This window comes from Gobio gobio (assembly GCF_949357685.1).
Source record: "Gobio gobio genome assembly, chromosome: 3".
Classification (NCBI taxonomy): domain Eukaryota; kingdom Metazoa; phylum Chordata; class Actinopteri; order Cypriniformes; family Gobionidae; genus Gobio; species Gobio gobio.
The window spans coordinates 58,078,315-58,094,354 of NC_137099.1; the positions used below are offsets into that span (position 1 = coordinate 58,078,315).

General features: G+C 36.2%; 1 protein-coding gene across 1 annotated transcript in view; it reads left to right on the plus strand.

The window, feature by feature from the left end:
- LOC307123061 (B-cell receptor CD22-like) overlaps nucleotides 1–16,040 on the plus strand; it is a 52,972-nt gene that overhangs the window by 35,033 nt on the left and 1,899 nt on the right. The window contains exons 6-12 of the mRNA XM_079811450.1: nucleotides 1,178–1,432; nucleotides 13,650–13,988; nucleotides 14,330–14,578; nucleotides 14,971–15,231; nucleotides 15,310–15,400; nucleotides 15,545–15,590; nucleotides 15,706–15,980. Coding sequence (XP_079667576.1) covers nucleotides 1,178–1,432; nucleotides 13,650–13,988; nucleotides 14,330–14,578; nucleotides 14,971–15,231; nucleotides 15,310–15,400; nucleotides 15,545–15,590; nucleotides 15,706–15,980 — 1,516 coding nt within the window. The remainder of the gene's footprint in view (nucleotides 1–1,177; nucleotides 1,433–13,649; nucleotides 13,989–14,329; nucleotides 14,579–14,970; nucleotides 15,232–15,309; nucleotides 15,401–15,544; nucleotides 15,591–15,705; nucleotides 15,981–16,040) is intronic.

The window sequence follows — 16,040 nt, forward strand, 5'->3', positions numbered from 1 at the left end:
TGCACTATATAGGGGATAGGGAATGATTTAGACAGTGCACTATATAGGGGATAGGGAATGATTCAGACAGTGCACTATATAGGGGATAGGGAACGATTCAGACAGTGCACTATATAGGGGATAGGGAATGATTCAGACAGTGCACTATATAGGGGATAGGGAATGATTTAGACAGTGCACTATATAGGGGATAGGGACTGATTCAGACAGTGCACTATATAGGGGATAGGGAACGATTCAGACAGTGCACTATATAGGGGGTAGGGAATGATTCAGACAGTGCACTATATAGGGGATAGGGAATGATTCAGACAGTGCACTATATAGGGGATAGGGACCGATTCAGACAGTGCACTATATAGGGGATAGGGAATGATTTATACAGTGCACTATATAGGGGATAGGGAACGATTCAGACAGTGCACTATATAGGGGATAGGGACCGATTCAGACAGTGCACTATATAGGGGATAGGGAACGATTCAGACAGTGCACTATATAGGGGATAGGGAATGATTCAGACAGTGCACTATATAGGGGATAGGGAATGATTTAGACAGTACACTATATAGGGGATAGGGAATGATTCAGACAGTGCACTATATAGGGGATAGGGAATGATTTAGACAGTACACTATATAGGGGATAGGGACTGATTCAGACAGTGCACTATATAGGGGATAGGGAATGATTTAGACAGTGCACTATATAGGGGATAGGGAATGATTCAGACAGTGCACTATATAGGGGATAGGGAACGATTCAGACAGTGCACTATATAGGGGATAGGGAATGATTCAGACAGTGCACTATATAGGGGATAGGGAATGATTTAGACAGTGCACTATATAGGGGATAGGGACTGATTTAGACAGTGCACTATATAGGGGATAGGGACTGATTCAGACAGTGCACTATATAGGGGATAGGGAACGATTCAGATGTGCTGACAGTGAATCAGTTAATGATGTTGTTGATGTTTATGTTGATGATGATGATGATGATGTTGATGTTGTTGATGTTTATGTTGATGATGATGATGATGATGATGATGATGATGATGATGATGATGATGATGATGATGATGATGATGATGATGATGTTGATGTTGTTGATGTTTATGTTGATGATGATGATGATGATGATGATGTTGATGATGTTGTTGTTGTGTTGTCAGACCTGCAGGTGGAGACACATCAGAGTGTGAAAGAGGGAGATTCAGTCACTCTGACATGTAAGAGCAGCTGCTCTCTGCCTAAACACACAACATTCATCTGGTACAGAAACACACAGAGATTAACTAAAGGAATTGTGAGAGTGAATCAGCTTCAGCTGTGGTCAGTCAGACGCTCTGATGAAGGAAACTATCGATGTGCTGTAAGAGGAAATGATCATCATCTGATCTCTCCTGCTGTTTATCTTAAAGTTGAATGTGAGTATAAACTGATTCATTAATATGAAATATTTCACACTTTTTGAATTTCTAAAACCCAACAAGTTATGATAACTCATTTTAATTGAGGAAGCTGTCTTGATCCAGGTAAGTATAAAAAACCTTAGATATATTTTTACCTTATTTTGAGTTCACCATGGAAAATCAAGCATTCTGCATTAGTTCAGGCAGGCCATGCTTTTCATGGAGCTCATGCTAAGGATGGGGAATTTAGAACAGAGCCATATCACCAAATGTAAATTTAGCAAAATATGCCAATAAAAAAGTTGACTAAAAGTTTGTCTAGTTTTAAAAGTTTAAAAAGTTTTTGACTTAAAGCTACACTGTGTGATATTTTCCCCCATCTAGTGGTGAACTGGTATATGACCATCCAGTGAATTTTAGTTTCTGTTCTGTTCAATTCCGATTTCGTTCGTGGCCGATTTAGTCCAAGATTAATATGGCTTCCTGTTCGACCTCGTCCACATTCGACACGGTGCCTGTGGGATATTCTGTGCGCAGTGGGATGGTTGGAACTCAACTGGCCTAATTATTCGGCTAGAAAGAACTGCAGCTAATCCAGAGTGAACTTTGATGATAGTAATGTTTATTCAGTCATCCAATTGCAAGGCATAAACAGGTTTGCATGGATATGTACATAAATGTGGTTTCTGTGAGAGAACAAATTAGGATGGTAAATATACATGATAATGACATGACAGAATATACACAGTTAAGAACTGTATAACTACACTTATAAGTTACATTTGTATAATGTAACCGTAAACCAGAGCTTATTGTACCACATATAGGCGCTAAATGCAGCTGCATTAAAAGGAGCGGAGCTGCCGCTGCTAACAAGCGGTGTCCGGTTACAAAAGTGTGTGCGCAGGTTTAGCTCTGTATAACAAGTGTTAATATGCTGATCAGACCTGATACATATTTCCATCAACATACATTACAAGCAAATATTTTCTATAAACGAATAAACATTGTTAATAACTGAATGATTATTCAAATAGGTGAGCATTACGCTATTGTATGTTGACACAAAAATACTTCTGAGGTGACATCAACTGAATTACGCGATGACACACTCTGAAACACATCTACAATGACAATAACTATTATTACTTACGGAGTTATTAACGCACAGAAATACCACACAAGGAAAAACAGACTTTTGAGGAATAAACAAGCCAGGAAAACTCCGTATAACTCTGTTACTGGAGCTGCTGAGATGAAAACTCTCTGTGCATGCACCAGACAAGTCTGAACAAGTTGACGCGCACAGTGTTAAAACCGGTTAAAACGCGAATGGCGAAGCTTGAATTTACGGGTATGTCCCTCTTTGGCTAATGTACTTTCAAGATGGAGGAGCAACATGGCGACCACCGTTAGATCCCATTACCTTATGTATTTTCAATGGCATATTATAAACTTACGAGAATACTTTATTACTTGAAAGAAGTAAATATACATTAATGAGCACATATATTTTTGAAAGAACTAAGTGTTTTTAGCTAAGAATAGACTAAAAAAGTTACACAGTGTAGCTTTAAGTGGACCTAACTGAAGTGACAATGAATCTCCATTGAAATACTTTCAATAGCTGAAACTTCACTGTAATGATTAAAGCCAGTCATTTTAAAAACAAGAACTTCTAGCTAGCCATAGCACATGTGCTAATATAGCAGAGAGACGGCATCAACAGTGCAGATTCTGTCTTTTAGTCAAAGCAGCGTAAAGAAGTCTGAAGTTTTCATCCTGATCATAGACTCTTCTCTTGTTAACCCCCAAAACTCAGACAGCAGAAACCCTTTTAAATCTCAACACAACAACATTAAACACTGACACATCTCCCCCTCCATTAATCTTCTGCAAAACACATAAAATAACACTTCCTTTCAGAGTCTGACGCAAAGCATGCTGGGAACTAGAAATATATAACTCATGCAGTTTGAGTTCTGCTTAATATGATCAGTTATTGAGTTCACATAACTTCTTTCTATGAAGTGCAATGATCTTTCAGTAATATTTGATTGAAATGACCTCATTTAATTTAATGCATTTGACTGTGAGTTTGTGAGGGATGAGCCTGAAGCCTAAATCTGAATTCGGAAAGGCACGGAAAATAAATAGCGCTTCGGAGCCCCTAAAGCAGCGTTACTCAAAGTGTGGGGCGCGCCCCACTGGTGGGGAATAGAGACGCGACAGATGGGGCGCGACAAACGGGAGGAAATGTGGTCATTTTTGAGCCCATCTTTATTACCCTTTTGAGCGGTCCCACATGTGGGATTTTTATTTCGGTGCACCTGAGATGAGATGTGCTGCGCTGGTGGAAACAACATGAGACCATGACACCGCGACTGTCAAGATGACTCGCTCAGTGTTTAGAGTGGCGCGGGGCTGGCGCTATGCAACGCATCGCCACAAATGAGTAAAGCAAGCCAACACGCAAACGGCCGCAAGTGAAACAGAAAATAGGCTACGTCTTAGATGCTCAAAAACACAATCATCTTCATTAAAACGAATGAGACTAAATGCTCTTCCCAATGTTCAGGTCGCTCTCTCATATTGCGGTCTTTGATCTTGAAATGAGCTGATGAGCTCGAATGAGAATGAAATGAGCTCATCTGTTGCTTTCGTTGACGTGAACTCCGTTAAATGTGCATATAGCTCAGACCGGGAATTGAAGATCGGATTTATAATAATTTTGTAGATAGGTGTAAGGATAGGACAAACAGCATGTGCATGTGTGTGTGTGTGTGTGTGTGTGTTTTATTTTTTTCTCGATCAGCCCGTTTTGTTTGTGAGCGCCGTTGCGAGCAGCCTGCCTCAGCTTGTACAAAAATGCCTTTTTTTAGGCTAAACGTTTAAATTAACATTGTGTTGCTTGAAATGTTTTATATCTATGGATTTTATTATAAGCAAGTGACAAGTCCAGTTTTGATTTGAGAGGCTAAATTAATCAAACATGTGGTTAACTAACTGTCGGCTGCTGGCCGCTTGGTCGTTACTTAAAATAAAAAAAAGATTTAACAAACAAATAAATGCTTCAAACATTTTTCTAAATTAACTTAGTAAAGAAACGAAACGAAATAGGGTAGAGTGGGGGAAAACGCCCCCCTTAAGGAAAATGTGACATTACAGTGAAACAAAACATAAATGTGACTTGAATTGCCATCCCGGTTTTGAGTGACTATGGCAGGAGTTATTCACCAAATATTAAAATTGCACAGCCTTCATAATTAATTAGTATTTTGACTGAAAATATTTTTGTACAAAGGGGGCGTTTTGCCCCAGCGGTGGGGTAAAACGCCCCCCAAGGTGGGGTAAAATGCCCCCTTTCTTCCCAACCAGTTTGCTTCATAGATCAACAGCAAAATGAGCAGACTATAGTTTTTAATCTCTCAAAGTAAAAGGCAAGTAATGTATCAACATGTATATATATTAATATTTATTTGAGGAATGTCCAAAATATCCAAATTTTTACCATTTATATTTATATATAAGCCATGCAAACAAATATGTTGTAATAAATAAATAAACATTAATTCATTAGCCATTCACAGCCATTTTAACATTTATATTTATACATATAACTAAGCCATGCAGACAAATATGTTGTAATAATAAATAAACAAATAAATAAATATATACATAAAGAAAACATTAATTAATTAGCCATTCGCAGCAATTTTACCATTTATATTTATATAACTAAGCCATGCAAACAAATGTGTTGTAATAAATAAATACATAAATAAACAAATAAATACTAAATAAACAAATAAATAAATACATACATAAATAAACTTTAATTCAGTAGCCATTCACATAATCTAATATGTTATTATAGTAATTATGATAGAGAGAAACTATGCCCTTTGGGGGGCGTTTTACCCCTCAGCGTAGGGGGCGTTTTACCCCACAAGCTATGACTTTTTTAAAAAAATGTTTAATTTTTAAGATATAATTATATTCCTTATAAATAACATTTCCTCTCAAACTACAGACTTCACTATTCATCTATCATACATCACTGTGATATCCTGCAGAACAATATTCTCTTAAACACTTGTTTACTAATATCTGAAAATTATAGCACTTAGCATGTAATCCTCTTCTCTTCAAATACGTCGCTGGTGTCAGCTTCTCCAAGGAGATTTGTTTATCCCCGTTGTCAACGAAGTGCATAGCAACAGTGAAAATATATCTTGACTCCCTCTAGTGGTTATTTTGGGAAAAACAGGTGGGGGGCGTTTTACCCCAGGGGGGCGTTTTCCCCCACTCTACCCTATAACTACTTTGACATTAAAAACAAAACTGAACTATTTTAATGGCTGCAACAATGTGTAGGCCTAATAGGGAGGATAAAAAATAGAAGGAAAAAAAACACGGGCTTCAGTCGGACTCAGGCTGAAAATTTTGATAAGCTGTCGGACACGGGCCGGGCTAGGGCCTCAGTGCTTGATAATAAAAGCACTCGCTCAGTGCTTGATAATAATAATAATAAAAAAACCTACTTTAGCTTTTCTTCTAAAGCAAAATGTAGCCTATTTCCGATTATCACTAAAGCTTTGAAGCAATCCGTGTTGTAAAATGCGCTAAATAAATGAAGGTGACTTAACATATCATGCATAATGTTTATTTTAGGTTTCAAACATTTAAATACACATAAGTAGGCCTACTAGTAAAACAATACATTTAGAGTTTGTAAAATAGGCCTACACACTGGTGTCACTAGACGCAGCAATAAATCCATTCAAAAATAATTTGCCGACGTATTATTCATATCAGATACACGTATAGGCAGAGCCGGATTAAATAAATGGACTACACTAGGCAGGCTGCATTTTTTGGGCCCCCCTCCATCGATGTTATTTATGAATTGAAATCTGAAACTTACCAAAGTTACTAATAAAAGTGAATTCACATTTTAGTCTTTGGTTACAAATTGGTTGTGTTGTTAAACAGTCTATCAGACTATTTTTTGATATTCATTATTTATACGTCATTACACGGCTCTATTAAATGCTATTAAATTATCCTCATCCATTGGGAGTGTCATTGTTAAGGCAATAGTACCAGTAAATAACCAATAGGTATCAGTAAACTATGTAAACAGAGCAAATAAGTTTCTTATTTGCTCTGTTTACATTTAATCAACACATTTAATTAAGATTTTCTGCAAAATGCAATAGCTTACAACATTTATAAATGTTGTAATTAACAACAAGAAGGGAAACATGACACCTTCACATTCATCAAGACCATTTAGAAACTGTCTAACACTAAATAATAATAAATATAAGGATGGAGGATTTAAACTATGGAAAACTAAAGGTATTCAGACTATTAAAGACTTGTATATGGATGGTATACTTCTTACATTTCAAGAATTGTGTGATAAACACCAGATTCCCTCAAAACATTTTTTTTTAAAAATATTCACAGCTTAAAAGTTTTATGTCTTCCAGGTCTACAGATATTATGTACATTCCCAAACTGTCATTAATTGAGGAAATAATTGAAAAAAGAGGTGAAAAGGGCCAATTGTCAAAATATTATAATGTCTAACTCAAAAGAGTCTGCTGTAGACAAATTAAAAGAAAGGAGGAAAGCCATTCAAGAATAAATAGAGGAATTTGAATGGACTGAAGCATGTTTAAAGGCGCAAAAACAAATCATAAACACGCGGCTTAAATTATTACAGTATAAATGGTTGACAAGGGTTTAACACCTGAAAAACTCAATCATTTGTCTAGCAATATTCCTGATATATATTTTATAAAGGAATTTATAAAGGAACTCTAATTCACTGTCTATGGGAATGTTCTGATATACAGAACTTCTGGAAGGATGTCATAAAATGTTTGTCAGAACGGTTTAATCTTAAAATACCACATTGTGCCAAACTTTGTGTACTGGGAATATATCCTACAGGTTTCTCACAAACAAAGAAACACACTAGACTGGACTTTGGATTGTTACATGCCAGAAAAGCCATTGCTGAACTGGAAGAGCATGGAAGCACCTTCTATAAAACAATGAATAAAAGAACTTTCAGAGTGCATTGGACTGGAAAGGTTGACTTATATCTCCAAGAGTAAAATAAAGGACTTTGTACAATTATGGGAGCCATAGGCTACATGATGATTATTATATCATATGTAAAGTAGGGCCATGCCATTATTCTTTTATTGATTTATTTCTTTTTTTACATTTGTTTTTATCTTTTATTATCATTTTGAATTAGATTTTCTTGTAACTTAATGCTGCGTTCCCCTCGAAACGCGCCTTCCGCGCCGCGGGACCTCCAGACGCGCGTAAACGCGCCTTTCCATTGACTTAACATTGAAATCACTCGCGCCAGACGCTCTATTCGCGTTTGGTGCGAACGCAGCATAAAACTTGACTCGGAAATGTTGTTTTACTTATTTTCCCGCATCTTCCACCGCGTCTTCGGGCCGTGTCTCCGGGCATGGCTCGGCCTCTCTGCTGACTCGAGCAGGTTCACAGCTGTCGGACAGAAACTTCTATAAAGCCCCCCGCTGTCTCTTCTTTTGTTCCTCTTCATTTTTTTTTCCTTTTACGTTTTGCCGCACCCGAAAGCATCTTGAATGTTAGCCTACTCAAAACACCTGCCTGCTAGCTTTGTTGTCCCGCTCTGACCTGATTATAACAGTCATGGGCTGGCGTTAATGTGACGTAATGTAACAGTCTATGGTTAAGATACACATCGTCACTATTTTTAGGTAATTAATAAATATTGAAATAAACTGTAGATAGGACATTTGTACATTTTAATGTTTTTTTTTTTTTTTTTGTCCCTCTGTCTGGGCCCCATCCCGCCAATCGGGCCCTAGGCACGTGCCTAGTTTGCCTTTGCGTTAATCCGGCTCTGCGTATAGGTAACTAAAAAGTTTACTATATTCTTCTCCCAGTTCACCGGTCACTTACTTGCATGTATTTCGGGAGAAACTGATAAATTCACGCGAATCTGACTGACAGGACTCTCTGAACTGCGACGCAAACAAACATAGGCGCCCATCTCACGTTATAGATCAAAATCAAGATAATTTATGAAGGTTTTTAAATGGCAAAACACACTCACTTGCACATATTTGAGAATTCGATTATTAGATTTTATGACATGGTAAGCAAGTTTGTCAAGTTCGTCTGATATATCGGCTGATATATATATATATATATATATATATATATATATATATATATATATATATATATATATATATATATATATATATATATATATATATATATATATATATATATATATATATATATATAAACACAACGCATATAGATTTCCCTTACATTAGTTATTTGTAGTTATTCATGATCCCTCAGCCTCTCTAAAATAATGTGATAAAACAAACAAGTTTATTTTTAAACTGCATTATGGTCAAAACAGAACAGAGGAACATAAAAATATATTAAAGTTCTGATAAATAAAATGTATTAAAACTATGAAACACCAACACTCATAATGTGGTTGAGCGGTGTTTCATCCACTTTTATAATTTTGTCAAATATTAATTTATCGGCCATCATAAATACTGATACTGATAGTTTGGAAAAAATTTGTTGGGGCGATTGGGGACAGGTGGGGCTCGGAACCCTTCACTACCTTCAGAGTGGGGAATGGCAGAAAAAGTTTGAGAAACAATGCCCTAAAGGGACATGGTTAGGCTGTGGTATTGGTTACAGTAAAGCACATCAGATATAGTATACATCAAACCGTCGCCTTCCTAAAATAATTGCCTACGTCATTTTTCCAGGTTTCTCAGAAAACACAAAAAACTGAACCAATAATTGAATTTATGATATTTATTGATAATGTCACTCAAAAAGTTCATGTCAGAAGATGACTATTGACATACTAATAACAATGCATGTCAATTATGTAACATAACAGGAATAAATGACTTAAGCAGATTTTTGAACATGCCTTTGTGACTTAGGCAATTTTAAATGTTCAACCTCCCGAAACTACTAGTGTCGCGGAGCGGGAGTGTTACGCAGAGGTGGGTAGAGTAGCCAAAATCTGTACTCAAGTAAAAGTACAAGTACTTACTGAAATATTTACTCAAGTAAAAGTAAAAGTAACAATCGTAATATTTACTTGAGTAAGAGTAAAAAAGTATTCGATGAGAAAACTACTCAAGTAGTTAGTTACTAGTTACTTTCGATCTGATTGATAATCGAAAACCCTGAATTTCAGGCTACTTGGAGAGCTTTCACACACCTCTCTGTAACACTTTACAATAAGGTTGTATTAGTTAACATTAGTTAATGTATTAGTTAACATGAACTAACCATGAACAACACCTCTGTTCAGCATTAGTTAATCTTTGTCAACGTTAGTTCATAAAAATCCAACTGTTCATGGTTTATTCATGTTAGTTCACAGTGCATTGACTAATGTTAACAATATTTTAATAATGCATTAGTAAGTGTTTAAATTAACATAAAGATAAATAAGTGCAGTTCATTATTAGTTCATATTAACTAATGTAAGCTAATGAACCATTATATATATATATATATATATATATATATATATATATATATAAAAAAAACACACACATACATAATACATACATATATATACATATACACACATATACATATATATATATATATATATATATATATATATATATATATATATATATATATATATATATATATATATATATATATATATATATACACATATATATGTACATATATATATATATATATATATATATATATATATATATATATATATACATATACACATATATATATGTGTGTGTGTGTGTGTGTGTGTGTGTGTGTGTGTGTGTGTGTGTGTATGTGTGTGATTAATGGTTAAACAGTGTAAATTAATGGTGTGCTGGGCTAACTAGAGCTCTTCTTAAAACATACTTTGTTCTTATATTTTTATAAGTATATAGGCTATTCTTTAGGTAGGAATAAAATACAATACCGTTTTTATCTGTGTGTATTTTCTACACTTCAGACAGGTGTCTGTCCGGATTTGTGTATGCAAGACGTCACATTAGGCTATTCAATTTGTTTCGTTTTGTGAAGAAAAGGATATGTAAATGTGAAGATGTGAACGTTTGTTCGTGGACGTGTGTTGTTTGGAGGATTCAAACGATTCATTGCTTGCACAAGAGCGCATATGAGGAAAACACTCGGACATGTTGTGAAATAGTATTATAATAAGGGGAAATTTCCCATAGTTACCAAAATGACCGTTAATAGTGTTCAAATATAGGCATCATTGTGACACTTACCGCTCTTTTCAGGGTGGATTTATTGTATGCTGAGAGATGTCAGTTCGTTTTGGTGCACACAACATGCATCGCATTATGAAACTATTCTTTTTGACATCTTGGAGTGAAAACATAGACTGAACTTGAGGCCACGGGCAATCTGCCTCCCGTAGCTCACACACATCTTCCGACTAAACGCGCGCTAATTATAAGCGGGTGATGCGTAGCAACCTCTCGCGAAGCAGCCTCTCCAAAGTTTCGCGAGACTTGCGAAAGTCATATTCACTTATTTTAATATATATAATATAATTATTACCATTTGACAGTAACGGAGGAACGCCACCGAATGTAACTAAGTAAAAGTACAGTTTTTTCACAAGAAATTTACTTGAGTAAGAGTAAAAGTACCCATCTTTAAATCTACTCTAAAAGTACAAGTTACCCAAAAAATTTACTCAAGTAAATGTAACGAAGTAAATGTAATTCGTTACTACCCACCTCTGGGAATACGTGGTGTTGCCATAGACAATAAATTAATTAATCAGGGCTCAATGCTAAGGATTTTTTTCAGGGGTTCAAACTTGCCCTGCCAGAATTTTCACTGGCCCCACCACAAAAAAACTGATAAATAAAATAAAATAGACCTAGTATTGTTTTTGAGCCATGTAAGCTTAATAAATAAGGTTATGACTCTAAAAACTAATATCCTAACTCATATATTTTTTTATATTCTTAAAGACAGTCAGTAATAAGATAAGAACAAATAATCAAATTATGAGCAAAAGCACAAATAAAGTTATTTTCATGTAGGTCGAAACTAGATTTTCAGGTACAAAAATAGTAATCAAATGTAAAATATCACTACATAGTCTCCATAAAATTATATGTTACTGCATATAAATATAGATTAACTATATATGGGGCCGCCACCCCAAAACAATGGTAGGGGAAACACTGTATTGGCTCTTTTGGCAACTGCACCCTCTGTGGCAGTTTTTCCCACACAGTCCCCCGAAAAGGAAAGCTTGAAATGGTAACGAAGTATTTACTTGAGTATTTATTTGGAATATTTTTACTCAAAATGAAAATTGTGTCATCATTTACTCACCCTCAAATTGTTTCAAACCTGTATGAATGTCTTTCTTCTGCTGAACACAAAGAAAGATATTTTGAAGAATGTCGGTAACCAGACAGTTGATGGTACCCAATGACTTCCATAGTATTGTTTTTCCTACTATGGAAGTCAATGGTACCCATCAACTGCCTGGTTACTGACATTCTTCAAAATATCTTACTTTGTGTTCAAAGCTTGAGGGTGAGTAAATGACACAATTTTCATTTTAAGGTGAACTATTCCTTTAAGAGTAGATTTAAATATGGGTAGCCTATATTTACTTTAAGTACATTTCTAATGAAAAAAATGTACTTTTACGTTGGGCAACATTCCTCTCGCTACTTTATTTTAACACAATAAGTTGTTAAATGCATAGTTTATTCCAAGCGTGCTGTATCTTTATTGTCTGGGCATGAGCGATGCTCAATTCACAAATGAATCACTCTTTTGAGTCGATTCTGTTCAAATACTTTTTTTCTGGGCACAAGCAATGCTCAATTGACAAATGAATCACTCTTGTGTTGATTCTGTTCAAATTCAAATAAGTTGGCAGAACTGTGTAAAGGCGGGCATACTGTGCGATGTCTGTGCGATTTCAGCCCGCAAATCAGTTTGAATGATTTGTTTGGTTTCCTGCGCGCACTGAATCTGAAGCGGTTTCACACTCTTTCTCGTAACAGGAAGATTTAAGAACTTCAAGCGTCGGGTGAAGGGGCGGTGGACCTACAGTACAGTCAAGTGAAAGCAAATCTGCAAATTAATTATTTTGTTTGCCAGCGATGAAGATCTTTATTAGTTGAACATCTTCGTATGCTGTCTGTGAATGAATTATTCCACAGGACGATACATTCGATTTCATTTCATTCAGGTAATACATTTTACAACCAAAAAGATTACATCATTTCGGTAGCCTATTCAAATCTTTCTTAATTAGATCATGTAATGTGGAAAAAAATAGACCAAAAGATGAAATATTGTTTTAAAAGAGTTAACTAAAAGCCTAATGCTATGACTTAGCTATTTTTCTTGACTAAAATGCTGACTAAAAAGACAAAAAACTATGCCATATTTATAGTCTAGCCCAGGGGTCTCCGAACTCGGTCCTGGAGGGCCACTGTCCTGCAGAGTTTAGCTCTTACTTGCCTCAACACCTTTTTCTAGTAGTTTCTAGTATGCCTAATAAGACCTTGATTAGCTGGATCAGGTGTGTTTAATTGGGGTTGGGGCTAAACTTTGCAGGACAGTGGCCCTCCAGGATCAGGATTGGACACCCCTGGTCTAGCCTATATTATAGTAAACCTCATCAGTTACCAATAGGGGGTGAGCCCTGAAACATGGAAATAACTTCAGAGGTTGAGTAGGTTTTTGGTCTTCTTGATGCACCTGCCATCTTGAAAAGCTTGTAAAATTGCCTAAGTCAAATTACCTTTTGACTTAGGCAAAATAAAACGGCCTAAGTCACACACTTGACATAGGCCATTATACTACAGGGGTAGAATTGTATGATCTGTTCAACTGAGGATGTGGAGGATTTTACCAGAGGTGGCCAGCATCATGAGGAGATGACTTAAGCAAAAAAATCATTTTTGTCAAAAAATTACTTAGGCAATTATTTTAGGAAGGTGACGAAACATAGTATTCAGCTTCAGGCACAAGACAAGACTTATAGACACCAACTGAAATCTCTGATAGTGTGCTGTGAAAAGTGCAGAAGAAGACAAAAGATTTCTGTGTTTGTTGCTGAAAGACTCAAATGTTTCTTTAAACAAAAGCCTCTTTAATTATTTTCCTCATGTCTGTGTTTCAGCGGTTGATGGTCTGCTGGATTATGGAGTGAATTACAGCCCTTCATATGTTTGTGCATTAAAGGGATCATCAGTGACAATATCCTGCACTGCAACATATCCTCAGAGTTATGAGCTCATAAAAGTTTTCTGGACCAAAACTGTTGATGGAGAATCACCTGATCTGTGTTCAGATCCAGAGAAGAGCGGAAGAGTTCAGTGTTTGAGTGAAGATAAACACACTTCCAGTCTCACTTTGACGGCTGTAACAGAAGCTGATAAACTCGTCTACTACTGCAGAATTACAGATGATCAGAAGAGAATATGGACAGTGATTCCTGGAGCTCGGCTTAATGTCACAGGTAAAACTAGTCAACTCTCAGAAACAGACCACAAAACATTTTTATGATTGAATTTATGAGATTTAACTGGAGGGAATGAGATCAGGACATGATGGAGGTTGGACTCAAACTCAGGTCTCCATGACAACAGCAGCAGAAGTGATGAACTATCATCTGAGCCACTGCAGTGTCAAGAGTTTTATTGTGTAACTGCTGTCAGAAGTGCTTCAGTGTTTCAATATTATCATTTAGTGTTATCACCCAATGCTGATGTGCTGACAGTGAATCTGTTGTTGTTGTTGTTGTTGATGTTGTTGTTGATGTTGTTGTTTATGATGTTGTTGTTGTTGTTGTGCTGTCAGACCTGCAGGTGGAGACACATCAGAGTGTGAAAGAGGGAGTTTCAGTCACTCTGACATGTAAGAGCAGCTGCTCTCTGCCTAAACACACAACATTCATCTGGTACAGAAACACACAGAGATTACCTGATCAAACACTGAATCAGCTTCAGCTGCGGTCAGTCAGTCGTTCTGATGAAGGAAACTATCAATGTGCTGTAAGAGGAAATGATCATCATCTGATCTCTCCTGCTGTTCATCTTAATGTTGAATGTGAGTATAAACTGATTCATTAATATTAGAGAAATATTTCACAGATTATTCAGAATTTAGCTCAGGGTTGTTTGATAAATTCAGGCCCAATCATACAGACTGCATTACATTTTAGTTCATTAGACATGATTTATTAATAATATACTAAATGAATGTAAAGTATGAATCTGTGTTTAGTGATCCTTTATATAAATCTTATTCTTGGGTTGATATAAATCTGAAAATGTAATTTTGTTTTATTAATTTTGCACCAGTTCATATGGAGATTTTAACCTTTTTCATCACTATTTTGATCTATACTTACAGTTAAACTTCAGTAATTTAATAATGATTATGGAAGGTCATTTCATTAAAAAATAATTATATTCATGTTTTATATATATTTCCTGCAGATCCTCCAAAGAGCGTGTCAGTGTCTGTCAGTCGGTCTGTAATAGTGGAGGGAGATTCAGTGACTCTGAGCTGCAGCAGTGACTCAAACCCTCCTGCTCTGAACTTCAGCTGGTTTAAGGAGAATCAAACCTCAGCTGTTGGATCTGGACAGAGTTTCAGCATCTCCAGCTTTAGCTCCAGTTCCAGTGGACGCTTCTACTGTGAGGCTCAGAATAAATACGGATCTCAGAGATCAGCGTCTGTTTCACTCACTGTTAACGGTATTTCCTATAAACACACACTCTTTCAGTTTCATCTGTCTCTCGTGTGAAATGATCTTCATGATGATCTTGTTTCAGGGGTTCAGAGAGCGGCTCTGCACACAGTTTCTGGGCTCGTGGCGGGATTGATCTTCATCATCATCATCATCATCATCATTGTGTTCATAAAGTGAGTGAATGTTGAGCAGCTCATGCATTCAATTATTTTCAAAAATAAATATAAATGCAAAATTTGTTGAACTTAATAAAAAATATGAAATGTTTCTTACAATAAATAACTTTTCAGTACTTTCTAACAAAAACATTTCTCCAGGAAGAAGAGGAGAGACGGTGGAGCTCAAGTTATCAGACAAAATCAGGCAAGTTTGATAATACCTGAATCTACAATGACATGAATATTATATTTAACTAGAAAATACAAGATTTACAATCTGTTGATATATCTGTGTGATATCTTATTTGATAAAACTACAGCAGGAGGATCGCTCTGGCAGATCAGCAGAAACGGCTTCGACCAATGACGTTCCACTGTATTCACTGGTATCAGCCAATCAGAGGGATGATCTGTACACCAACATTAAAGCAAAGAAACCCGCACGCTCCGGGAGAAAACAAACAGATAAAGACTCTGCAGATGGTGAAGAGGTTCAGTATGCCAGTGTCCATCACTTCAAGAACAAAGACATGAAGAAGAATGAAGAGTACGACTGTCAGAGCATTGAGACGCATCATCCGTCTGACGCCAACAGGTGAGAAACGATTCATCAGAACCCAAATAAAACACATCCAGTGCTTAATCAGAGATCTTG